At 40.1% G+C, this 27,594-nt stretch overlaps 1 protein-coding gene across 4 annotated transcripts in view; it reads right to left on the bottom strand.

Annotated features, from left to right (window-relative positions):
- Nucleotides 1–27,594, bottom strand: part of pou6f1 (POU class 6 homeobox 1) — a 94,796-nt gene that overhangs the window by 52,050 nt on the left and 15,152 nt on the right. For all 4 annotated transcript variants that reach the window (XM_072249336.1, XM_072249333.1, XM_072249335.1 and 1 more), the window contains exons 2-4: nt 25,250–25,346; nt 9,448–9,649; nt 4,195–4,292 (exon numbers count right to left, since the gene is read on the bottom strand). In XM_072249336.1, coding sequence (XP_072105437.1) covers nt 4,195–4,292; nt 9,448–9,649; nt 25,250–25,303 — 354 coding nt within the window. In that variant the 5' untranslated portion in view covers nt 25,304–25,346. The remainder of the gene's footprint in view (nt 1–4,194; nt 4,293–9,447; nt 9,650–25,249; nt 25,347–27,594) is intronic.

Raw genomic sequence — 27,594 nt, 5'->3', positions numbered from 1 at the left:
ACTGACTGTATATCGCCTGGTGATACTTGCATTTATTTTTCTTCTGTTTCTTTGATACAGTACCAGACCTTTGCTCAATGCTTCCCTTTTACAACTCTGGTGAGATGGGGAGCTTACCAGGCAATTATAAATGCAAAGCCGTATTTTGACATTCTATGGTTCACTGTAATACAACGCTTCACTTCACATTTTGCATAGAAAAGTTAATTTACAAAATTTTAAATGAGGAACAAAGGATTTCAAAAAGACATATGATAAAGTGCTCCTTGATTTCACTGCTGAATGTTGAGATCTAATGTAGTTTAAAATAGAACCTTCTTGCTATGGATTATCCCTATCAAGGGAAATTATTTCTCTGAATATATTTTATTGAAGCACTTTATCACTTTAAACACCTTTATTATATCTGCCCTTCAATCTCTTAAATGCAAGCAATTAAAAGCAAGCCACTGCTTGAATACATTTTGTGGAACAATTTTCTTTATTATTTCTAACCCATTTCAAATATTGTTTCCTATCTATCAGAGGGACTTGCACCATTGCGATTCTATTGGAACGCCAAAGAAATATGATTTCCTCATTCAGGAAACCTTGAACACAAGGTTTAATGCAAGCAGCACAGCAGCTCCATATATGAATGCTTAGGAATATAAGAAACAGAAGCAGGGCCATTCCATTCGTTCCCATATACCTGCCCCAACTTTCAATAAGATCATGCTCAATCTTTTACCTCAACCTGGCTGGCACCAGGGCAGGAATAGATTCTCAATATTCCTGGATTTCAGTGCTTTAAAAGGGATAGAGAGGGGGGAAAAGGGGAGGAGGGGGGCATTACTGGTCAGGAATACTATTACAGCTAAAGAAAGGGTGGGTAATGTAGCAGGATCCTCTTTTGAGTCAGTATGGGTGGAAATCAGGAACAGGAAGGGAGCAGTTACTCTACTAGGGGTATTCTATAGGCCCCCTGGTAGCAGCAAAGATACAGAGGAGCCGATTGGGAGGCAGATTTTGGAAAGGTGCAAAAATAACAGGATTGTTATCATGGGTGACTTTAACTTCCCTAATATTGATTGGCACCTGATTAGTTCCAAGGGTTTAGATGGGGCAGAGTTTGTTAAGTGTGTCCAGGACAGATTCCTGTCACAGTACGTGGACAGGCCGACTAGGGGGAATGCCATGCTAGATCTAGTACTAGGTAACGAACCGGGTCAGATCACAGATCTCTCAGTTGGTGAGCATCTGGGGGACAGTGACCACCGCTCCCTGGCCTTTAGCATTATCATGGAAAAGGATAGAATCAGAGAGGACAGGAAAATTTTTAATTGGGGAAGGGCAAATTATGAGGCTATAAGGCTAGAATTTGCAGGTGTGAATTGGGATGATGTTTTTGCAGAGAAATGTACTATGGACATGTGGTCGATGTTTAGAGATCTCTTGCAGGATGTTAGGGATAAATTTGTCCCGGTGACGAAGATAAAGAATGGTAGGGTGAAGGAACCATGGGTGACAAGTGAGGTGGAAAATCTAGTCAGGTGGAAGAAGGCAGCATACATGAGGTTTAGGAAGCAAGGATCAGATGGGTCTATTGAGGAATATAGGGAAGCAAGAAAGGAGCTTAAGAAGGGGCTGAGAAGAGCAAGAAGGGGGCATGAGAAGGCTTTGGCGAGTAGGGTAAAGGAAAACCCCAAGGCATTCTACAATTATGTGAAGAACAAAAGGATGACAGGAGTGAAGGTAGGACCAACTAGAGATAAAGGTGGGAAGATGTGCCTGGAGGCTGTGGAAGTGAGCGAGGTCCCCAATGAATACTTCTCTTCGGTATTCACCAATGAGAGGGAACTTGATGGTGGTGAGGACAATATGAGTGAGGTTGATGTTCTGGAGCATATTGATATTAAGGGAGAGGAGGTGTTGGAGTTGTTAAAATACATTAGGACGGATAAGTCCCCGGGGCCTGACGTAATATTCCCCAGGCTGCTCCACGAGGTGAGGGAAAAGATTGCTGAGCCTCTGGCTAGGATCTTTATGTCCTCGTTGTCCACGGGAATGGTACCGGAGGATTGGAGGGAGGAGAATGTTGTCCCCTTGTTCAAATAGGGTAGTAGGGATAGTCCGTGTAATTATAGACCAGTGAGCCTTACATCCGTGGTGGGAAAGCTGTTGGAAAAGATTCTTAGAGATAGGATCTATGGGCATTTGGAGAATCATGGTCTGATCAGGGACAGTCAGCATGGCTTTGTGAAGGGCAGATTGTGTCTAACAAGTCTGATAGAGTTCTTTGAGGAGGTGACCAGGCATATAGATGAGGGTAGTGCAGTGGATGTGATGTATATGGATTTTAGTAAGGCATTTGACAAGGCTCCACACGGTAGGCTTATTCAGAAAGTCAGAAGGCATGTGATCTAGGGAAGTTTGGCCAGGTGGATTCAGAATTGGCTTGCCTGCAGAAGGCAGAGGGTGGTGGTGGAGGGAGTACATTCAGATTGGAGGATTGTGACTAGTGGTGTCCCACAAGGATCTGTTCTGGGACCTCTACTTTTCGTGATTTTTATTAACAACCTGGATGTGGGGGTAGAAGGGTGGGTTGGCAAGTTTGCAGACGACACAAAGGTTGATGGTGTTGTAGATAGTGTAGAGGATTATCGAAGATTGCAGAGAGACATTGATAGGATGCAGAAGTGGGCTGAGAAGTGGGAGCTAGGGCTTTACTCTTTGGAGAGAAGGAGAATGAGAGGAGACATGATAGAGGTGTACAAGATAATAAGAGGAATAGATAGAGTGGATAGCCAGCGCCTCTTCCCCAGGGCACCACTGCTCAATACAAGAGGACATGGCTTTAAGTTAAGGGGTGGGAAGTTCAAGGGGGATATTAGAGGAAGGTTTTTTACTCAGAGAGTGGTTGGTGCGTGGAATGCACTGCCTGAGTCAGTGGTGGAGGCAGATACACTCGTGAAGTTTAAGAGACTACTAGACAGGTATATGGAGGAATTTAAGGTGGGGGGTTATATGGGAGGCAGGGTTTGAGGGTCGGCACAACATTGTGGGCCAAAGGGCCTGTACTGTGCTGTACTATTCTATGTTCTATGTTTAACAGCACCGTTCAACTCCATTTTCATATTCTTTTGATTCCCTTAATACCTAAAAGTCTGTCAGTCTCTCTGATGAATACGCAGTGATTGAGCCTCCACAGGCCTCTTGAGGAGAGAATTTCACAGTTTCAACACCTCTGGGTGAAGAAATCTCTCCTGGTCATCTCTGTTCGGAATGGCTAGCTCCCTATTCTGAGACCGCAATCTCTGGTTTATGATTCCTAAGACGGGGAAACAATTTCCCAATGTATATCCTGTCAAGCCCTGTAAAGATTTTGATTATATCTCATTCTCTAGAGAGTATACATTCAGTCTACTTATCCTAGCATTAGAACAGATCCCTCCATTCCAAGAACCAATCTGATGAGCCTTTCTTCCATTTCCTCTATTCCATTCCCTCTATGTTTTCTTAGGTAGGAGAAAAGACTAGATCTATATGCTCCTTTATAATTTCAGTAAGACATCTTTGGTTTTGTACTCAAATCCTCTTGCTGTGAAGGTCAACATGCTGTTTGTCTTTCTAATCACCTACTGTACCGACACATTTAATGTCATCCACATTAAAGCTGCTACATAAATGCAAGCTGTTAATATTGTTCCGTATTTTTCCATCAAGCCCTTGTTCCTTTCCATGCTTTCCACCAAATTCAAGTTCTCTATTTTTTTTCCCTCCAATGGATTACACTTTTTCAAGCAAACAAGTTTTTCACAAAGCTATTATGTTTGCACTTTAACATTGTACAATGCAAAAACTTTTTGATTAAATATATTACCTAGTTTATATAACTTTTTCACGTAGATGTCAATTCTTTCCTGGTGAGGAAATGTGCTATTCAGTTCCCTTTATACAATCACATGATGTAGTGGTGCTACACTCAGTTCAGCCTATCACTTAATGTTACTTGGTTCTGTTCACAGCGTCACATATTAGTCTAGCATTTATGGCATCCTGAGACCACCTATGATTTTTAATTGTAATAGATGCGTTCATGCATAAATTGCAAACATATCCCATAAATATCTAAAGAGATCAAGTGGCAGTCATGTGCCATGAAGCATGAAATCTCTATCGACACAAACAGCACATTTTTACCAAATGAGTTACCTGAGATACTGCTGATACTGAGATGGGCACAGTCGGTTGTGCTTGAAGATGTAGCCGATGTGCTCGTATTTCATTCACTGGCATTATTTCAGTTCGTCCTGAAATATAAAACAGCAATAACCAACAATATTTAGGGTTTTAGAAAGTATTTCTCATCAGTGCAACACAGTGGCAGCATAAACTTTAGATTTCTCTTTCCAAATTTATTCAGTTACTTTTAATATCCCCTTTCCTTTCTAACCTTAACTGTCTCTCCATGCACAAAGGTACTGTACCTAATAAAGATTTAGAAATATCAGACTTAATGACTGAACAGAAGGAAATCATAGATCAGTCAGTATTTCATGAGTTACACAGAAAACCTTTGAAGAGCAACAGTTCGGGAAAGTATAACTTTTTCCCACATTAGTATCAAGAGTTCAGAAAGGGCAAACAATGTTGCTGATTCTTAAAAGGTTTTACTTACATTATCAGAGAGAACAAGTAGCAATGGCTTTGTTTCCAGCTGCTGCTCTGTTTTCAGTGAAGGATTTACCCTCAGCTCCTTGTTATTTCTTATCAATCTGTTGCCCTTGGTTTTATCCAACAACACAGCATTATATTCTACACGTATGCTGTCAGAATAAAGCTGGCTTACTGCAATTGGGCATGACATTGGTGAGACCACACCTTAAGTGCAGTGTGCAATTTTGGTCCCCTTATCTGACAAAGGATGTTCTTGCCAAAGACGGACTATATCAAATGGTCACTGGATATTCCTTGTTTGGCAAGTCTGATGTATGAAGACAGATTGAAACAACTGGACTTATATTCACAACAGTTAGATGAATGGTTCAGGACCTCACTGAAGTGTATAAAGTCCTGACAGCACTGGACTTTAAATGCAGGAAGGATGCCCCTGATGGTGAGGAGGTTTAGAACCAGAGTACAGTCTAAGGTAACAAATAAACCATTTAGGATTGAGATGAAGAGAAATTCTCCACCCAAAGAGTGGAGAAACTGTGGTACATTAAAGCTACTATAGAAATACAAGTTGTTTATTTTATGACAAGCAAGAATTGTTTAATTAAACATTTCAGCAGTTCTCTGCCCGTGACAGTGAAGCCACAATGTTTACATATACAGTAGCTGAAGACAATGACAAGGTCTTGATTATTGCTTCAGCCAACAATTTTTAATGTCCCTACTTTCAAAGCTCCTTCCTTTACTGCATTAATATTTGGCCAAATCATCTTGTTCAAGCTCACAGGTATATAAGCTTGACTGGGTAGAAGACTGTTCATTTATTGGGAGTTCCATATCATCTACAATGTACTCTCTATGCAAATTGTTCATCTTTTGTGCTAGCAATTAGGAACAGGGAACCCATTTCAGGCAGCAACTCTTCAAATGAAATAGCATCCTTGCAAGGCTTTGTAGGAAAGGACTGTGCCTAAAGTCCTGCTGCACCAGACATCAAGGGGCTAAGCCCAATGTAAAAGCCTCTCAAAAATGCACTAATGCTACTAATTTATGGGCCAGATAGCGCTCTGAATATATAGATTGAATGGCACTATGAGAGTAAAGAAAGCCATCTTTTGCATTTCTTCTATTTTTGTATGAATATAAATTTCTTTTTGAAATAAAAATGCCTCTCCATCAGGCCCCTCAACATTACCTCCCTGCTCCTCCTTGCCACTGTCAGTCACAATCCAAGTCACCGTCAACAATCACCCACCCTAAACTTACACTTCATGAGGAAATCTGCAGATGCTGAAATTTCAAGCAACACACATAAAAATTGCTGGTGAATGCAGCAGGCCAGGCAGCATCTCCAGGAAGAGGTACAGTCGACGTTTCAGGCCAAGACCCTTCGTCAGGACTAACTGAAGGAAGAGTGAGTAAGGGATTTGAAAGTTGGAGGGGGAGGGGGAGATCCAAAATGATAGGAGAAGACAGGAGGGGGAGGGATGGAGCCAAGAGCTGGACAGGTGATTGGCAAAAGGGATATGAGAGATCATGGGACAGGAGGTCCGGGAAGAAAGACGGGGGTGGGGGGGGACCCAGAGGATGGGCAAGGGGTATATTCAGAGGGACAGAGGGAGAAAAAGGAGAGTGAGAAAAAGAATGGGTGTATAAAAATAAGTAACAGATGGGGTACAAGGGGGAGGTGGGGCACTAGCGGAAGTTTGAGAAGTCAATGTTCATGCCATCAGGTTGGAAGCTACCCAGACGGAATATAAGGTGTTGTTCCTCCAACCTGAGTGTGGCTTCACCTTTACAGTAGAGGAGGCCGTGGATAGACATATCAGAATGGAAATGGGACGTGGAATTAAAATGTGTGGCCACTGGGAGATCCTGCTTTCTCTGGCGGACAGAGCGTAGGTGTTCAGCAAAACGATCTCCAAGTCTGCGTCGGGTCTCGCCAATATATAGAAGGCCACATCGGGAGCACCGGACGCAGTATATCACCCAAGCCGGCTCACAGGTGAAGTGTTGCCTCACCTGGAAGGACTGTCTGGGGCTCTGAATGGTGGTGAGGGAGGAAGTGTAAGGGCATGTGTAGCACTTGTTCCGCTTACAAGGATAAGTGCCAGGAGAGAGATCAGTGGGGAGGGATGGGGGGGACGAATAGACAAGGGAGTCGCGTAGGGAGCGATCCCTGCGGAAAGCAGAGAGGTGGGGGAGGGAAAGATGTGCTTAGTGGTGGGGTCCCGTTGGAGGTGGGGGAAGTTACGGAGAATTATATGTTGGACCCGGAGGCTGGTGGGGTGGTAGGTGAGGACAAGGGGAACCCTATTCCTAGTGAGGTGGCGGGAGGATGGAGTGAGAGCAGATGTGCGTGAAATGGGGGAGATGCGTTTGAAAGCAGAGTTGATGGTGGAGGAAGGGAAGCCCCTTTCTTTAAAAAAGGAGGACATCTCCCTTGTCCTGGAATGAAAAGCCTCATCCTGAAAGCAGATGTGGCAGAGACCGAGGAATTGTGAGAAGGGGCTGGCATTTTTGCAAGAGACAGGGTTGAAGAGAAATAGTCCAGATAGCTGTGAGAGTCGTACCCCTAGTACCCCATCCGTTATTTATTTATATACACACATTCTTTTTCTCTCTCTCCTTTTTTTCCCTTTGTCCCTCTCTCTATACCCCTTGCCCATCCTCTGGGTTCCCCCCCACCTTGTCTTTCTCCCTGGGCCTCCTGTCCCATGATCCTCTCATATCCCTTTTGCCAATCACCTGTCCAGCTCTTGGCTCCATCCCTCCCCCTCCTGTCTTCTCCTATCATTTCGGATCTGCTCCTCTCCCTCCCACTTTCAAATCTCTTACTAGCTCTTCTTTCAGTTAGTCCTGATGAAGGGTCTCGGCCCGAAACGTCAACTGTACCTCTTCCTAGAGATGCTGCCTGGCCTGCTGCGTTCACCAGCAACTTTGATGTGTGTTGCTAAACTTAGACTTACTGATGTCCTGCCCTCATTCTCACCTGACCACCTCATCACCAAACTCTCACCCGAACTGATCCTTGGCAACCAACCCATCACCATAGCTCCTTATTGACGCTACTCAACCTGTCAGAACCTGATTCCCCACCACCAAGGCACAAAGGTATACAATACAGCAGGGAGAAGCTCTACAGAGATAAACTGCATACAAGGTGAAATGGAAATTAGTTAGACAGACTACAGAATACTATTACGACAACTCCTGTGCAATCAATACAGGTATACTCTTTACATATTTTTCCTCGATTACATATTCCAAATGTCCCTACTTTTATCATTTTGCTTCTATGTTATGTAACAATATGCTATTTGGTGCAAGTAGAAATCAGGTAAACACACATTTGTCCTAAGAGATAATGTTACACTCCAAATTACCAGATAACAGTCGCCTGTGCACTTATGCCTGAATAGGAGCACTATCTGGATAAGAGGCAAAGCGGAGTAATGATGGTAACTCCTTTGCTTGCATCTTCGGAAACAGTTCTATTTCCATGTTTAGTATCTTTATTTTTTCCTTTTCAGGGTTCTTTTGATGACCCTGACCTGGAGTTACACCTTGCCTTTGGTTCTTTGTGGGAACGGGTCCTGCTCTCAGGGTTCCATAACTGACTTTTGTTGTTCAGCATGCCAAGGGCTCGGCCTAAGAGTCCAGCTTGAATTTGGAAGCCTAGGATCTCGGGACTCTGGAGATGGGCAGATCGAGGGTTGGTGTCAGGCAGGAGACCTGTGTCATCGGGGGAGTTGGGATATCCGTGGCTGTGTGCCTGGAGACCCAAGATGTTTGAGATCTTCTGGCACAGAGCTTGAAAAAAGCGATACAACGTACTTTTAACATTGTAACCCAGCGAGTTGTTCGTTATGTCTGCCCGCTCGCTGGGAAAAACTGAGACAATTCCTTCTCTCTTATTAGGGAGAGAGAGAGCCTGTGGTATGTCATATACCAGGTGAAACACAAAGTCTTTGGCGTAACTGCAAGTCTGTGTCTTTGCTGTTGCTTTGCTCATCCTTGAGTGCTCAGTGGTGGATGCCGATGCTTTTTTTGCCAGTGGGGGGAGGGGAGATTGTTGCCTGCTGCCGCTTATGCGCAGGAGGGAGGGGAGCTGGGGTGGAGGGCTTTGGGGCTCTAACATTTAACTGTCATTCATTCTTTGGGGCACTCCTCTGTTTGCATGGATGGTTGCGAAGAAAAAGCATTTCAGGATGTATATTGTATACATTTCTCTGACATTAAATTGGACCTTTGAACCTTTGACCCTATCCAGGAGGAAAACACTACTTTTAAAAGTCTGTATTTGCCAATAAATGAGAAACTGGTATACAAACAACACAGCTCACAATGTAAGTGACTCATAATATCAGATGTGGCTTACCTACTCTTATTTCACAAAGATAGTACAATTTCAGTTGTTCACACATTATAGATGACCAGTCCGAATTTGTTGCTAGATTTTGTAGAAAAATTGAAATCTAGGATTCTATGAAGTCTAACAGAGGGATATAGTCTCTTCAGAAATAGATCAAAGGTTTATGATGAAGATGTTTACTTGCAATGACCTGATAATCATGTCACAACTTGTTATAAAATTAGCCCACAAGATTCCTCAAAAAGTATTTATTTTTAAAAAGTTGCAATTAATAAATTTGGCCAATAGTGAAATATTGTTAATGAACTAGATTCCAACATTCAATTACAGCATTGTTGAGATTCTTGCAAGGCTAATAGAAGTGCTGCTTAAAAATGTCTGCAATACAAGAACAACCAAAAGGAAACCCTGCTTACCAATAGACCTATGGTTCTGCTGCACAAAATTTTTGAGGACCTTTGGCGCCTCAGCAGAAGCACGGCCTTCACTATTTGCCTCACCCACTGCTGCTCTTGGGAGAACAGTTCCTTGAGGTTCTGCATCACCTGGTGCTTTGGATGGAACATCCACTTTCGCTGATGGAGCTTTGACAGTTTCCTGGCCAGTCATCACAGTAGCCTGTAAATATATCAATTTAACAATCAAATGTCTAAGCTGCATCTTATCGCTCCATTGGGGTCCTATACCTTGTAGTCCACCATTTCAATTTCAGGACTTGTAAAAGTTATGAGATTCAGAAGTGGACAGCTGGATTTGCTCTGCTTGCAAAAGTTATTTTCCACAAATTTAATGAAACAACATACGGTTAACCTATGGTATAATTACTGACTTAGTTATTTCAAAGGAGTGATAATTACTGATAAGAAACATGCAAGCTATTGTTTTTCAGCAATACAGTGGGTAAATATACATCAGAATGTGAGTCATATAGACAACATTGATCTCTGGTATGCGTTACCTCTTTTAGCCAGGTTTAGCTAGATCATTATAATTAGCAGATGTTCTCAACAATAAAAAAGAGGAGGAGGACAGGACAAAAGCTCATTCCCAATCATGCTTGCTTTCCTGTGGATCCTGCTGGAGCAAGGACATAACTATAAATCATTTAATGGATTAAAAAGAAAAGATATCGTCAGCACCCACAATACAGCTTCAACTGATAGGGGTGCTCTATAAATTAACTGCAAAAACAGTTTTAGATTGCCATTTATGGCTGGCGTGCTAAGAGAAATAGAGAAAGTTGCACGTGAGCCACTGTCAGAATTCTTCAGAGGCTCAAGATATTCCAGAATGATTTCAAATGGATTGGAAAAGGTCTCAATGTGGTGACAAGAGCAGGTCAGGGACTAGGAATCCTGCCATGAGTAACTCACCTCCTAACTCCCCAAAGCCTATCCAACATCTCCGTAGCTCAAGTCAGGAGTGTGATGGAACACTCTTCACTTGTCTGGATGAGTTCAGCTTCAACCACTCAAGAAGATTGACATCATACTCATGCACAGAAGGAGTCAGCTGTCCAGCTCCTTGACTCTATACCACTGTTTACCAAAGTCATAGCTGATCTTCTATCTCAATGGCATTTTCTCATCCCTATATCCTTTGGTTCCTTTAATAACAGACAACCATGAGTCTTGATTTTAAATGAATTCAAGGAATGAGTCCACATAATCTTAGGGCAGAGAGAATTCTAACCCCAATGACACCTGGTTCTTGAATCCTCAGCTAGGGAAACATCCTCCCTGCAAAAATGTTTTAAGTTCCCAGCTTTCATTCTTCTAAACTCTAGAGAATACAGTTCCAGTCTGTTTGATCTCTCCATACATTGTAAACGACCAAGAACAGCCAGCTATCTTAGGATCTAGAACTGGTACTTGAAAAACTTTAACAAAATTTCATTCACAGTCAAGGTCAATGAACATAATAATTAAATTCCATCTACCAACAACAACACAACTATAGTCACACACAGACTGAGGCATAATACTTCCATTGCTGTTTGTAAACCATCTCCAGCAATTGTATCACCTACCAGGCACTCATATGTTCCATCACAGAGTCACTCAGTTATCCCAACTCTAAAATTTACACACATATCAGCTTTATGTGCATTGTCAGCTTTCTACATAGGAAGTAAGGTACATAATGCAGACTCATTGAAATACACACAACACTCTTACCCTTCTCTTGCTGCAGATAGCACACACTCCCTCCCAGCAACAGCAGAATGAAATTCTCTAACCTCCCCATCGGCAAACTGGTCTATCAGAGAAAGTGTGCATGGTAGACTATGGGGGTAGCTAGAGTCCATGGGGATAGCTATCATCCTATTTATAGTTGCATCCTATTTACTCCTCCTTTTCCGATTCTACTTCATGCTCATCCCACAAACCCCTATGGTTTGCATGAAAATAGTTTAAGCTTGCCCTTTAATTTGCTTGCTCCACTCACTGTGACTCCACGCTTGGATATCTCATTTGAGATATCCAAGACATGCTATCTGGCAAAACCCTGAGCAGCAGAGCCATCCCACTGTAAAGTGGAAGAAGATTCCCCCATTAATCTGTCTGACACACAAAGCCACGGGCTCAGACAGTTACTCATTGATGGGATTGGGCTACCACTGGTAATGCCAACACTTGTCATCTGCCCCTAGTTGCCCTAGAAGATGGAGGCAGTTAAAAGTCAACCACATGTGATGGATATGGAATGATATGTTGGTCGGACTACGTAAGGTTGGAAGATTTCCTTTCTTGAAGTGAACCAAGTAGGGTTTTAACACAATCTAGTAGTTTGCACTGAAACTATTTTCCTTTTGCAACATCAGATTTACTTTATTACTTGAACTTGCATTCCTCAACAACCTTGGTGAATGCTACCTCTCTGGTGGCAGTCCACAAACAACAGAGGTAGTTTAGTCTATCAGGCACAGTTCACTAGGCAAAGGTCAATGGCCATATACACTATAACACTTAAAGCATTATCAAGCCTGCCTAGAAGTCTGCAGGACTTTAACCCCAGGAAAAAGACTGTGCATTCACCCTATCCATGCCCCTTCATGATTTTATTCACCTCTATCAGATCACCCCTCATTCTTCTATGCTCCAGTGAATCAAGCCCTAACATAGAATGTGGAACACAGGAACAGGCCTTTCGGCTCACAATTTTGTGCCAGACCAATTAAATCAGTAATCAAATGGCCAACTAAATCAATCGCTTCTGCCTACACTATGTCTATATCCTTCAATTTTTCTCACATTCATGTGATTATCTAAATGTCTCTTAAAAGTCCCTAATGTATCTGGCTCTACCACCACCATAGACAGTGCATTCCAGGCACCTACCACTCTCATGTAAAAAACTTGCCCTTCACATCTCCTTTGAAATTACCCCCTCTCACCTTAAATGCATGCCCTCTGGTATTAGACACTTCAGCCCTGGGAAAAAGATACTGTCTGTCTACTCTATCTATGCCTCTCATAATCCTGTAAACCTCTATCAGATCTCCCCTCAGCCTCCGCCATTTCAGAGAAAATAACCCAAATTTGTCCAAACTCTCGTTATAGCACAAGCCCTCAGGCAGCATCCTAGTAACCTCTTCTGAACCCACTCCAAATCCTTGACATCCTTCATATAATGGGGTGACCAGGACTATATGCAATACTCCAGATGCTGCCTAACTAAAGCTGAAACATAAGTTCCTGAACTCAAAGCCGTATGCAGTTTTAACCACTCTTAACCTGTATAGCCACTTTCAGGGAGCTATGAACTTGAACCCCAAGATCCCTCCGCTCATCAACGCTGTTAAGAGTCTTGCCCTTAACAGTGAATTGTCTCTTTACATTTGACCTACCAAGGTGCAATACTTCACGTTTGGCCAGGTTAAACTCCATCTGCCACTTCTCCGCCCGTATCTGCAACTGATCTATATTTCATGTATTCCCCCACTTATTTCCCTGTAACTCATTCCCTCTCACTTGCCGTCATGTAAATTGGTAAATTGGTTTATTATTGTCACATGTACTGAGACACAGTGAAAAGCTTGTCTTGCATATTGTTCATACAGATTAATTCATTGAGATAGTACAAGGTAAAACAATAGTAGAATGCAGAATAAAGTGTAACAGCTACAGAGGAAGTGCAGTGCAGGTAAACAATAAAGTATAAGGTCATAACGAAGTACATTGTGAGGGCAAGAATCCATACTGTCATACTAGGAACCATTCAATAGTCTTATAACAGTGGGATAGAAGCTGTCCTTGAGCCTAGAGATACGGGCATTTGTATCTTCTGTCTGATGGAAGAGGGAAAAAGAAAGAATGTCCATGGTAGGTGGGGTCTTTGATTATGCTGGTTGATTTACCAAGGCAGAGTCCGTGGAGGGAAGGCTGGCTTCCATGATGTGCTGAGATGTGTCCACAACTCTCTGCAGTTTCTTGCTGTCACAGGCAGAGCAGTTGCCACAGCAAGCCGTGACACATCCTGATAGGATGCTTTCTATGGTGAGGGTTCAAGGGGAGACGCCTAATTTCTTTAGCCTTCTGAGGAAGTAGAGGTGTCTGTGAGCTTTCTTGGCCATGACATCAACATGGCTAGATCAGGATAGGTTATTGGTCATGTTCACTCTTAACAAAGAGCCCACTGCAAAGACACCCATACTTCAAATGACAAAAGCCGATCTTCACTTCAATTTCGAAAAAAGTCACTCCAAGACTTACTGTAATACTCTTCAACCCCATTCAATACAACAAGTTCACCTCCAATTTAATCCCCAAGAGGTTTAAAATCTCTTTAAATATGCACTGCTTGGACCAGGCTCTTTCTGAGAATTGGGTGCAGATGCACAGCCCAATTTTGCAGGATGATTGTCAAGCAAACACTCTGAGGTTTAACATCGTTGCTGCATGATCTGCATATTTCTAACCTGTAATATGTGTACGAACCATGCAATTCAATTTGTCAAGTAAAACTAAGCCTGTTAGAATGTTATAGCTGAGATGAAAATTCCACTCAAATTGTAATGAAAAATGCATTATGCACTTAAATTTCTAGGGTATTATTATTTTTAAGTTTTTACATAAAAATGCCACCTTTCTAGCCCTCACTGCGTTGTGCATGTTATCACACCTGGACGCAAATGACGGGTTCCTTTATTCTTTCACAAATACATCAATAAACTTCTTTGAAGGTATACTTGGAAATTTCCTGAAGACTCTTTTGTGCAATTTGGAGCACAGAAGAATGAGGAACAATTTTATAGAGGTGTATAAAATCATAAGGTGAACATGCAGTCTGTTTTCCCAGGTTTAGAGAATCAAGAACTAAAGGGTATAAGGTTAAGGTGAGGGGGAAGAAATTTAATAGGAACCGGAGGGACAACATTTTCACTCAGAAGGTGATCAGTATATGGAACGAGCTGACCAAGGAAGTGGCTGAGGTAGGTATATTAATAGTATGTAAAAGGCACTTGGAGAGGTCATGGATAGGAAAAGTTTACAGGGGTATGAGCCAAGCGTGGGAAAATGGAACCAGCTTAGGTGGGAATCTTGGTCAGCGTGGACCGTTTGACTCAAAGAACCTGCTTTTATGCTGTTTGGTTCGAACTTGGAAGTCTTTTAATATTGGCATAAAATATCTGAACAAAGGATCTTATTATTAGAAGCAGGAAAATGTTATCACACAGATGATAATTTTTATATCACAGTTAGGGATAATAAATCTAAATGTGACAAAAAATGAAAGTAATTAAGATAAAAAATATTACATTAGCATTAAAACAGATGGAAATTTTGTCAAGACATCAGATTTGAAATAACTCAAAGTATTACACAATTACAGAACAAAGAAGCGTTTCACATCCTGAACCATTACTTTGCTGTTGGTTTGCAGATAAAAATTGGAAGCCTAAGATTTATTTGAGCTCCATCCAACCAATTTCCATTGTATTTTCAAATATTCTGCTATTTTCTAGCTTTATATTTTTCAGATTGTCTGGAGGCCTTATAAGGCACTGGTCACACTGCACTTGCTGGAGTATAATGAGCAGTTTTGAGCCCCTTATCTAATAAAGGATGTGCTTGAATTGGAGAGGGTCCAGAGGAGGATCACGAGAACCATTCTGGGAAAGAAAGGGTTAATGTGTGAGGAGCATTTGATGACTCTGGGCCTGTACTTGCTGGAGTTCAAAGAAATGAAGGGGATCTCATTGAAGCCAATCGATTATTGAAAGGCCTAGATAGAGTGGACGTAGAGAGGATGTTTCCTGTAATGGGGGAGTCTAGGAGTAGAGGGCACAGACTCAGAATACGACGACGTCCCTTTAGAACAGAGATGAGAAGACATTTCTTGAGCCAGTGGGTGGTGAATCTGTGGAATTTGTTACTACAGACGGCTGTGGAGGTCAAGTCTTTGGATGTATTTAAAGTAGAGATTGATAGATTCTTGATTCGTAAGGGTATCAAAGGTTACAGGAAGAAAGCAAGAGAACGGAGTTGAGAGACATAATAAATCAGCCATGGTGGAATGGTGGAACAGACTCAATGGGCCAAGTGGCGTAATTCTGTTCCTACGTCTTGTGATTTTATGGATATAATATGTACAATTGTTGGCATTTAAAATCTATTTTAAAAAGAAAACTGACTGGTCTACATTTACATAGCACCTTATATGTACTAAAGCATCCCAAGCTGCTTTGAGTGTCCCAGTCTCGTGTCTGGATTTGCTCTTCTATCAATTCACTTAATTTGGTCTAATTTACATGATAATTTGCATATATTCCCATGATTATAAACTATATTTGAAGACTTAATTGGATTTGTGCATTCACAATGATTTTTTTTTACAGGGAGGCTATCTTCTGCATAGAAAAAATATAATTTTGTGATTAAAATAATTTTGTCTTCAGTCCAACTTTAGCTCCTGTATTTTTCTTTCTGAGATGGTAAATAGACTATAACTATAGAAGAATTAGGCCATTCAGCCCATCAAATCTCCTCTGCCATTCAACCTTTGCTGATTTTTTTCCTTGGCTCCATTCTGTCTTTTTCGTCATGCTCTGCCTTTTCCACCTGACCAATCAAGAAATTATCAACCTCTGCCTTAAATATACCCAATGACTTAATCTCTACAGCCATCTGTGGCAATCAATTCCACAGATTCACAATTTTCTGGCTAAAGTAATTCCTCCTCATTTCTGTTCTAAAGGGATGTCACTTTATCTGGTTTTCGACTTCCCCACTATAGGAAACATCTTCTCCATATCCACTCTGTCCAGGCCTTTCAGTTTCAATGAGATTTCCACCCCCCCTCCCCCGTACTCACTCATCCTCAAATGTTCCTCATATGTTTAGCTTTTCATTCAATTCCTGGGAACATTTTTGTGAACCTCCTCTGGGCCCTCTGCAGGACTAGCACATTTTCCCTTAGATACAGGGACTAAAACTGCTCACAATACTCCAAATGTGGTCTGACCAATGCCTTATAAAATCTCAGCATTACATCCTTACTTTTACATTCTAGTCCTCCTGAAATGAATACTAACATTGCACTTGCCTTCTATATTACCGTCTCAACCTGCAAGTTAATCTTAAGAGAATCCTGAACTAGGATTCCCAAATTCCCCTGCACCTCTAATTTATGAATTCACTTCCCATTTAAAAAATAGTCTGCACCTTCATTCTTCCAGCCAAAGTGCATAACCCCACACTTCCCAACACTGTCTTCCATCTGCCCACTCTACCAACCTGTCCAAGTTTTTCTGCAGACTTCTTGCCACCACAACACTACCTGTCACTCCGTCTATCTTGGTACTGTTATCACAAAACCATCATTTCCTTCATCCAGATTATTAATGTATAAAGTGAAAACTTCCGATCCCAGCGTTGACCCCTGCAAAACACTATTAGTCACCTGCAGCCATCCTCAAAAGGACCCCGTTTATCCCCACTCTCTGACATCTGCGAGTCAGCCAATCTTCATTCCACGCTTCTTAGACCATGGGCTATTATCTTGTTTTAACAGCCTTGTGTACAGCACCTTTATCAAAGGCCTTCTGAAAATCCCAGTAAATAATGTCCACTAACTCCTTTGTCTAATCTCTCCTGGTCTCAAATTGGGACAATTTTGTTTACACTAGGGTGAATCATTAAACCAGCAGAACTCCTAATCTCAAAAGGTATTAAAATAAATAGCCTATCTACACTATCCAAGTTTACAGCTGTTGTAAAAACCATCTCTAATCTCTATAGAGACTGTCTTTTCTGGGTTGCAGCATTTCTCTAACAGATTTTTAAAAATTCTTTCCTTTTTTTAAGCGGGGAAAGAAAATGCACTGTTATACTATTTTAGTCTGGACATCATTATAAACCTGCCATCCAATGAATTACATTTTGAATTGTAGTCCCGTCAAATTTACGTAAGCAAATACTGAAGATGCTGAATTGTGCTGAAGTCAGTTCAATGGACAGTGGGAACCGCCACCAACCCACCTCTGCGCCTCGTCTTCACCAACCTTTATGTTCACTAGATGATCCTCCACAACCCCCAACATTCACAATTCTGAAAGGATAATTCACTCCAAGGTGCTCTGGCTTACTATGTCTCTACCAATACCCAATTCCCCTTCCCATGGCAGCTTCCTGCACAGCCACAGGAGATACAACAACAATGAAAAGACATAAAATGTAGAACAAAGGACAACAAACCTTTCACTTTCTTCCTCCACAGTGTCCAGTAATTCTGCCACATGAATCAATAATTTACTTATACTTCTGATCTCAAAGATGGCATTCATTTATGCCATGTGGTCTCCTTTACATTAGGGGGGAGGTGAGGGGAACCAAACACAGACTGGATAACTTTTCAGAGAATACCTCTGTTCAGTCCACAAATGTGATTCCAACACAAGTTTGAACAAAGTAAAATACAAGCTTGAAGTACTGCATCTCATATTCTAACTGGGCATATTACAGTTTTACGACCCAATATTAAGATTAGTAACTTCATAAGATTAGTATTTGTTTAAGATTTACAGCATTCATTTCACATTCACCTTCTACTTCTTCAAACAGGACCCAGGCTGTAAAAATAGGGGACACGATCTCCTCTACAATCTCTCTGAGCACTCAGTCTCTTGCTGTACGCACTGTACACCCAGGATTGTGTAGTCAAATTTCCATCAAACTCAATGTGTGAGCTTGCTGATGACACAACAATTGAAGGCTGTATCTCAGGCAACGATGAGTTTGAGCACAGAGAGGAAATTAAATCCCCCGACATCAGCAAGATGAAGGGATTGGTTGTTGACTTCAGTAGGAGTAGCAGATCGCACGACCCAATTTACATCAGTGGTGCGCAAGTGGAACAGGTCAAAAGCTTTAAGTTCCTCAGGGTCAATATCACAAATGACCTGACTTGGTCCAACCAAGCAGAGTTCACTGCCAAGAAGGCCCACCAGTGCCTTTACTTCCTGAGAAAACTAAAGAAATTTGGCCTGTCCCCTAATACCCTCACTAATTTTTATAGATGCACTGTAGAAAGCATTCTTTTAGGGTACATCGCAACCTGGTATGAAAGCTGTCCTGACCAAGACCGAAAGAAGCTGCAGAAGATCGTGAACACAGCCCAGCACATCACATAAACCAAACTTTCATCCCTGGACTCACTTTACACTGCACGCTGTCGGAGCAGTGAAGCCAGGACACAACCCACCTAGCCAACACACTTTTCGTCCCTCTTCCCTCCGGGAGAAGGCTCAGGAGCTTGAAGGCTCGTACGGCCAGATTTGGGAACAGCTTCTTTCCAACTGTGATAAGACTGCTGAATGGATCCTGACCCGGATCTGGGCCGTACCCTCCAAATACCCGAACCTGCCTCTCGTTTTTTTTTTGCACTACCTTATTTTCCCTCTTCTATTTTCTATTTATGATTTATAATTTAAATTTTTAATATTTTTTTTTAAATTTTATTTTTATTTGGATAAGGAATTCACAAATATCATGTACTTTTTTCACACATATAACCTTTTCCATTTTTTTATACGTATAAAACTATAATTATTTATACATTCTTAAGTACACATTGAGATGATATAAAAGCAAATTAGACACTTAAATAGATAATTATGTACTGTGGTAATTCTAATCTATTAGGCTAAGTAATGGTACTAGTCTGGACCATTTCCACTGGTCCAAAATGTTGTATATAAGCCTATGTAACAACCATTGTAGGTGTTTATATCCTAATTTGTTCATGCTTGCTCCTGCCCGCAGACATAATTATCCAATCCCTATGTACTTATTTACTTAATTTTTTCATTTTTTATCCCTTTCCCAAATCTTTCTCTTTACTTGTGTTAATACTCTATTTTCCAAAAGAAAACAAAACAAAAAGACATTTAGACTAGGGGTGCTTACGTTAGCAATATTACTGTGTCGATGAGAAGAGCAGTATAAATCATTAGGAGAGTCATCTAAAGTCTGCTCGCATTGGGGTTATATATTCAATCCATTTATTCCAGATTTGATAAAATTTTTCTTTTTGAATTCTCAGGGAGTAAGTCAACTTTTCCATTTTAAATATTTCCAAGATAATTTCGTGCCAATCTTCTAATGTAGGTGGTATTGGATTTAGCCACTTTCTAGTGATTGATTTCTTACTTGCCGCTAAGAGGGCCTGCAGCAACTTTATATCTTCCTTCTGTTCAAGAAACAATACATGCCCCAAATAGAGCATCTCAAAGTTCAGAGGTATCTGGGACCTAAGTACCTTAACTAATGTTCTATGAATACCTTCCCAATATAGACTTAATTTAGGGCAATCCCAGAAAATATGAAAATGATTTGCCTCCTTGGAGCCGCACCTTCTCCAACACGCCACGTTTGTATCTTTATATTTTTCCTGATATAGGGTCTTGAAGTATCTTATAATGTTTTTCCAACAATGTTCTCTCCAAGTCAAAGAATTAGTCGAGGACCATTGAAAGCTGCAGATTTCCCCCCAAGCCTCCTCTGAAAGTACCAACCCCACTTCTTTCTCCCACTTCTCTTTAATATACAGTGTATTTACATTTTTAGCATGGGAGAGTGCATTATATAATCGAGAAACTGATTTACTAGGTATTGAACTGCAAGCCGAATTCAGAATCTTGAAAAATTCTAATTCTACTGTTGATAGGTCTGTATATCTACAACTCTGGTTAACATAGTTTCGTACTTGAAGGTACCTAAAAAAGTCATTGTGTTCTAGGCCATGTTTGTCCTGCAGGATTTGGAAACTTTGTAATACTCTTTTATCTATAAATGAGAGGTAGGTTGTAAGACCTTTCTTTATCCATAGCTCAAATCTTTTATCTCCTCTGTTGGGAAGGAATTCGGTATCATATGCACACCATCTAAAGAGTTTTAACATGTTATTAATTCCACATGAATTAACCACCTTCTGCCATACTTTTAATGTAAGATTTATCCAACTGTTTTTAAATTTTTCCAACTGGGCCATCAATCCTTTGTCAGCTATTGAGGCCTGTAGAGGAAAACTGTCAACTAATCCAAATTCTATTTCCTTCCATCTAGCCTTATATTCCCTATTACACCAATATAACAGAGGGGTTATCTGTGAGGCATAAAAATTATTTCTCAGGCAAGGAAGAACCATACCTCCTCCTTCCTTCCCTAACTGTAAGGTGTTATATCGAATTCTAGGTTTCTTTCCTTGCCAAATGAAGCGGGAAATCCATTTGTTCCATTCCCTGAATTGATTATCATCCACCTCCACCGGTAAGTACGGAAAAGATACAATAACCGAGGAAGAATATTCATTTTTATAGTATTTATCCTTGAATTTAAACTTAAAAAGGGGATAAAATTCCATCTATGCATATCTGCTTTTATCTCTGAGATTAATGGCCCATAATTTACCTGTGACAGTGTTGAAAGATCCTTTGGCAGGGTTATTCCTAAATATTTTAATGATTTAGCTTCCCACTTAAGATCGTATGTATCCTGCAATTTTTTGGATGGTGTATAATTTAGGGACATAACCTGCGTTTTCTTTACATTTATTTTATAACCTGATATTTTCCCAAAGTCATCCAACAGTGTAAACAATCCTATAAATGATTTTTCTGGTTCACTCAGATAGACCAAAACATTATCTGCGAATAACGCCACTTTCTGTTCAATCCCTGCCACCTTGATACCTTTTACGATTTCGCTCTGTCTTATTAGTTGGGCAAGTGGTTCAATATATAGCGCAAAAAGGAGAGGAGAAATTGGGCATCCCTGTCTAGTGCCTCTCTCTAAGAAGGAGTCAGAGAGGTCCTCATTTATCTTAATTCGGGCTGTAGGGCTGTCATATAGAGTCTGAATTACTTTAATAAACTTTTCTTGAAAGCCAAATTTTCCTAACACTCTGTATAGGAATGCCCAACTAACCGAATCAAAATCTTTCTCAGCGTCCAATCCTACTACCATTGTCTCTGTCTCGTTCTTATTAACCTGTTCTAATATGTGCAGAGTTCTCCTAAATTTTTAATATTTACTATCGATTTGTAATCCAGGAAGCACGAAGCGCAGAATCAGATATCACTGTGATGATTATATGCTCTCGTATCAATTGTTTGGCGACAATAAAGTAAAGTACTACTCTCAGATAAGGATCGCTGACCCAAAGATTTAACTGGTTTCTCCTTCCACAGATGCTGCCAGACTGGCTGAGCTCTTTCAGTACTTTCTGTATTTTCAGACTCCAATATCTGTATTTTTATTTGTTCTCCACCCTAAAGTTTCACTTCATTTACCATCACTGCACCATGGCTGCATTGTACACTCTCTACAAAATGCACCGGAGTTACTCATCACGGCATTTTCTAAAGCATTTACCAAACACATAACCTCTAGCCTCTATCAATGTAACACGGTAATTCAAAACAATAGCATTTCTGCTTTGTGTCATTCTCAACTTTTAAGGTCTCCCTGTCAAGACTTGCACATTCCTCATAAGGTTTATTTTGGCAATTTCTGGATAATTCAAAGTAATAAGGTACTCAGTGAACATTATTGCCAACTCTTTGATGGAGAAAGTTGTAGACAATTTCCCTGAGAAGCTACTGACACATGGCATGTATTACTCCTTGAACATTTTCACCAATCCCTCTGATGTGCTATAGTTTTTAAACCCTTCGTTAAAATTTGAAGTTATCTGCAATGGAATGCTCTTCCTTTCAGCTTTTGACATTATGTTCATGATACTCTATCGAATTTAAATTAAGCTTTCAGATTGAAAACCCTGGATCATTTCCAAGGGCATTTAACTTCCTTGCCTGCTTTTTGTATCAAGTGAATACAGCCTATGCATGTTGAAATAAATTAAAAACTACAAGTTAAATCTATAAAAACTAATCTCAATCTTTAACCTGTGGGACCTATTTGAATGCACATTAGGTATTTGTATCCAACAGCCTGTGAACAAAACTGATCCTTGCAGCATCAATTACAAATTCACCAGATAAGGCATCAAATCATCTACAGAGTGACTGAGTGGAACATTTATAATACAAGAAAATCCTGGACAGCATGGCACAAATTTTGCATGAATTAGCATGTACCAGCTTAACTCAAACCCCAATCATGCATTTACAGAACTTGGAACGGACATTCATGTTAGTAGACTGAACATAGTAATGATCTGTGCTTTTTATATCTCATTTACATAAGCTAATTAACATTCGAAGAAATAGGGTTAGTGTTTCTCTATAATAGGTTTTCCTCTAAAAATATTCCCACAAATAATTGTAATGCCATAAATGAGACTGTATTAATGATTTATGCTAATCAGTTAACATTTCATATAGATATAAACAGTTACAATTCTAAAATGCCAACCTTGGTCTTTATGAAACTAGGGGGTGTAACTGTTATTCATCAGGGAGGAAGTATTAATGTAATATGCTAATTGAATCTACTTTACAAATGAAGTTAATTACAGATCAACTTTTCCAGTAACTTGAAGCCTAGAGGTCCTACCTTGAAAAGTTGAGAATGGAGGTAATATCACAATGGGCCTAACTTTAGGGGATAGAATGCAGTAAAGTACAACAGAAAGTTCTTGAACAGCAGTTTATTGAATGAGATAGCGGGCTATCCCATTATCAATGGCTTCAATTGCCTATAAAAACAGCCATTCTGCCATTTTCTTCTGTTTATTCCAGTGCAGTAAAAATATGGCAACATTAGTCACATAAGAAGAAAGTGATTCTTTGAGAGGCATTTTGGAATCCTCATGATAAATGGGGAAGACTGGGGGATTTAAGAAAAGAAAATCCCAAATTGATGCAAGCTTGCCCATTTCCATTATAAATGCATCTGAGGTAACCAATGATGGAGAAATAAATTCATACAAGCTCTGTTCTGATATTATGTTCAATTTAAATTTAACACTCATACGGTAGATTCGCCAGGGATTCAGGAAACCTGTTAGCTAAAAGGAAAGCAAGCCTGTCTAATCCATCTTTTGACAGCACCACTCGTGAGCCAGGAAGAGCAGGAATGTCAAACAAATGAATCTACCACCAACCCCCCTCCCCACTTTGCAACTGTAAATATGACCCCCACTAATCATCACCTGAAACATCCACATTTGCTAGTCACCTTTCCTAAAAGACTTTAGATTTCCAGTCAGCAGACAGCCAGACCAACTGATGGTTTGGAAACGGAGTAAAAACATCATAATGAGATCTTATCATCCAATCCTATCTACAGTTCTACACACACAAACACTTCCCATATACCTCCATGGAACAATCTGTGCCTTATTTCTTCATTTAGCCTTTTAATTTGGAAATTTTTACTAGTTCTTTTATGGATGTTCACAAATACAGTAGCTGCTGATCCAAAAGGTGTAAGATCCCAAGTATGAGCAAACCCTTAAAAGCCATAAATGGTTGTAATTTACATTATATATAACTGAGGCCGTGCAGTTCCTTTTCAGAAATGGTATAATGTTATTATTGTGTCCTTCTGCTGCAATGGTTTCCATTATAAATATATATTTTTTAAAAACTGCAGATGCCGGAAATCTAAAATAAAATCAGAAAATCCTGGAAATATTCAGCAGGTTGGCCCACATCTCTGGGAAGAGAAACAACTAATGTTTCAGGTTGAAGGCCACTGGGTAGGAGACCCTTCTATCACTTTCTTTTTTTTTATCTGTTATGAACGTATTGAGGCAATGCACACAATACATTTAACTGGATATGAAACTCAAAGTTGAAGAGGTTACTCTTAGAGAGTCATTAAGTGCATGACAATCTTATTAATACTGCAGGTAAAGCCACATAAAATGCTCAAAGTTGCTAAGAAAAGTAAAACTACAACTTTAATCTAACTTAGAATCAAGGAAATTGCATTCGCTTAGCATCAGCAGTCTCTAACAGCTGGCGGCCTAAGTCCAAGAACTTGATCTAATGAACACTAAAGTCATGAATAGGTCAGGAAATGCACAAATGAATTATACCTAGTCCAATGACTGCACCCAAGCCTCAAAAGGCCACACTGCTTGTACAGCGAGTACACTTTTTTTTCCTTTTTAAGCATGTTTTGAAAGAGGCTGTTAAATGAAATCCTTAAACAGTGTTGTGCAGCACCAAAAATCAATTTTATGAAAACTTATACTGCTGAGAAGTAAAATCAACTGCAGTTACACAAGGAGTAGGACTGTATACACGCACATATACACAAAATTCTGCTTTATTATCTGTTTTGTTGCCTTTTATCACTCCTAATGCTACTCTCTGAAGGGAAGCAGCTATGAAGGGCACAAGACATAACTAGTATCCGAAACTGGTTTGTTCCTTCCTTGTAGAACAGTTAAGATTGGGAACCTGTTCCCTGGAGTATCCAGGGCAAAACCCAAATCCTGCCACTTAGTGTCACAATGCCTTTGAACATTAACCCACCTTTTAAATCATATGACTTTCTAATTGCAGTTCTAAGATCAAATTCAACATCAAAAGATACAGAGGTAATTGTGGTTTTGCATTACCAGGTGGAAAAACACGTTTTAAAAGTTTAATTAGTCATTTAGTAGTAAAATAATTTATATTACTTGTTTCTCTTTGAAAATTAGGTGTATTAACACAAACCTAGAAAAACATTGTAACAATTAAATAGTTAGTATTCATTTAAAATAGGAGTAAAGAATAGTAAAGAGGTAAATGTGTCATACCTGCTTTGTGATACACAAATTATCACCCTGCTCTGACAATCTGGCCGTTTCCATTGTACATCACTGAAAGAAAAGGTTTGATCTGCCTTATTACATCCTGGAGAGCAAAACAAAAATGACAAAATTAGCTTAAAGAAAATTAATAACAAAAAAACTTGACTGTAAAATGATTGATTGCCTGTTTGATGTAACATTGTACTGAATCATTTGAATACAATCTCATGCATATAAAATTTTAATGAATACTTGGTCATCAGTTGTTCATTGAAATAACATGCTGCTAAACTGCAGCTTATGTGAATAAAGTATTCTGCTCAGAAAAATATAAGTTGAAGTGTGTTAAATTGTAAATTGGTGATTCTGAACCCACTTAATGGGACTACATGAAGCTGAACTTCCTGAACTTTTCCCCAAAAGAATGCCTAGTTCAAGGACAAGAAATTGAAGATGGTAAATTTGTTTATTATCGTCACATATATCAAGGTATAGTGATAAACTTTGTTTTCCATATCATCAATACAGATCATTTCATTACAACAGCGATGTTGTAAAACAATAACAGAATTCAGAATAAAGTGTTACAGTTGCAGAGAAAGCGCAGTGCAGGCAGACAATAAGGTGCAAAGCCATAACGAGTTAGATTGAGGTCAAGAGTCCATTTAATTATTCTAGGGAGCGGTTCAGTTGTTTTATAGCAGTGGGGTAGAAACTGTCCTTGAGTTTGGTGGTACATGCTTTCAGGCTCTTGTATCTTCTGCCTGGTAGGAGTAGGGGGAATGCTCATAGTAAACAGAGTCTTTGATTATATACTACGGGTTCCACAAATATTTCTTAAATATTTTTAGCCATCCTCGAAGAAACAAGCAGTCTGTGGCTAAAGGATATAAAGATCAACCAATGAAGCAGGCGATTGGGTAGACTTTGCCGCCTATCACTTCTCAACACTCACAAGCAACTCCCAATGAATCTTTTCCAATAACTGTCAGCAAACTGTTTTACCCTTCATCAACACATTCCCAACATCATCAAGCTCCCATCCTTGTAGATGTTTTTATTACTTCTTAAATGGGATGTGGACTTTGCTGGTAAGGGCAACATTTAGTACCAATCCTTAACTGCCCTCGAGAAGGAAACAGCGAACTGTTTTTGAATCATGGTGGTCTTCCTGGAAATGCAGCTCTCACAGTGATATTAAGTGGGATTTTAACCTAGCAAAAATGAAGTAATGGTAATATATTTCTGGATGTAACTTTCACTCAGCGGCCACTTTATTAGGTACACCTGCATACCAGTTCATTAATGCAAATATCTAATTAGTCAATCACGTGGCAGCAATGCAATACATAAAAGTATGCAGACATGGTCAAGAGGTTCAGTTGTTGTTCTAACCAAACATCAGAATGAGGAAGAAATGTGATCTAAGTGACTTTACCCATGGAATGATTGTTGGTGCTAGAGAAAGTGGTTTATGTATCTTAGAAACTACTGACCTTCCAGGATTCTCACACATGAGTCTTTAGAGTTTACAGAGAATGGTGCAAAAAACCAAAAACATCCATTGAGTGGCAGGTCTGAGAGCAAAAATGCCATGTTAATGAAAGAGGTTAGAGGAGATTGGCCAGACTGGTTCAAGCTGATAGGAAGGCAACATTAAATCAAATAACCATGCGTTACCACAATGGTATGCAGAAAAGCATCTCTGAATGCACAACACGTAAAAACTTGAAGTGGATGAGCTACTGCAGCAGAAGACCACACCAGGTTCCACACCTGTACCTAATAAAGTGCCCATTGAGTGTATAAAGTGACTAGCTAGCTAGCATTCCCACATACCTACTGCTGTAGTCTTTCTCAGTAATAGAGGCCAAGGGCTTGAGTAATGTTATCAAAAAAAAGCCTTGGCCTTTTCCTGCTATGGTACACTGTACCAGTAGTTGGGGGAGGCAGAGACAGGGAGATGAGGAATAATTGCTTAGGGTAGAAAACTGGATGCTAAAAAGCAGTTTTCTTTTTTTCTGCATCATATCAAACTTCTCAAGTATTGTAAGGGGATGCACTTATACAAGTAGTGAGAATTGCCACTTGGATGATGGAAAGGCTCTGTGGCATCAGGAATTGGGTCACTTGCCTCAGGATACTCAGCCTCTTTTCCGCTCTTGTGGCTACAATATTTAATTGGCTGGTGTCTTAAAGTATTTGTATATATTTCTGCCATTCCAAGTTAAGGGGCAAAAAACGGCAGGTGACAGATATACATTTATGCTAATTATGTGCACCAGGAGTCACAGGGAAGTACAGCATGGAAACAAACCATTTGGCCCATCTAGTCCATGCCAAAAGCATTT

The sequence above is a fragment of the Mobula birostris genome, chromosome X (genome assembly GCF_030028105.1).
Source record: "Mobula birostris isolate sMobBir1 chromosome X, sMobBir1.hap1, whole genome shotgun sequence".
Classification (NCBI taxonomy): domain Eukaryota; kingdom Metazoa; phylum Chordata; class Chondrichthyes; order Myliobatiformes; family Myliobatidae; genus Mobula; species Mobula birostris.
The sequence above is the reverse complement of the archived record's forward strand: the minus strand, read 5'-3'. Positions and strand labels throughout refer to the sequence as shown.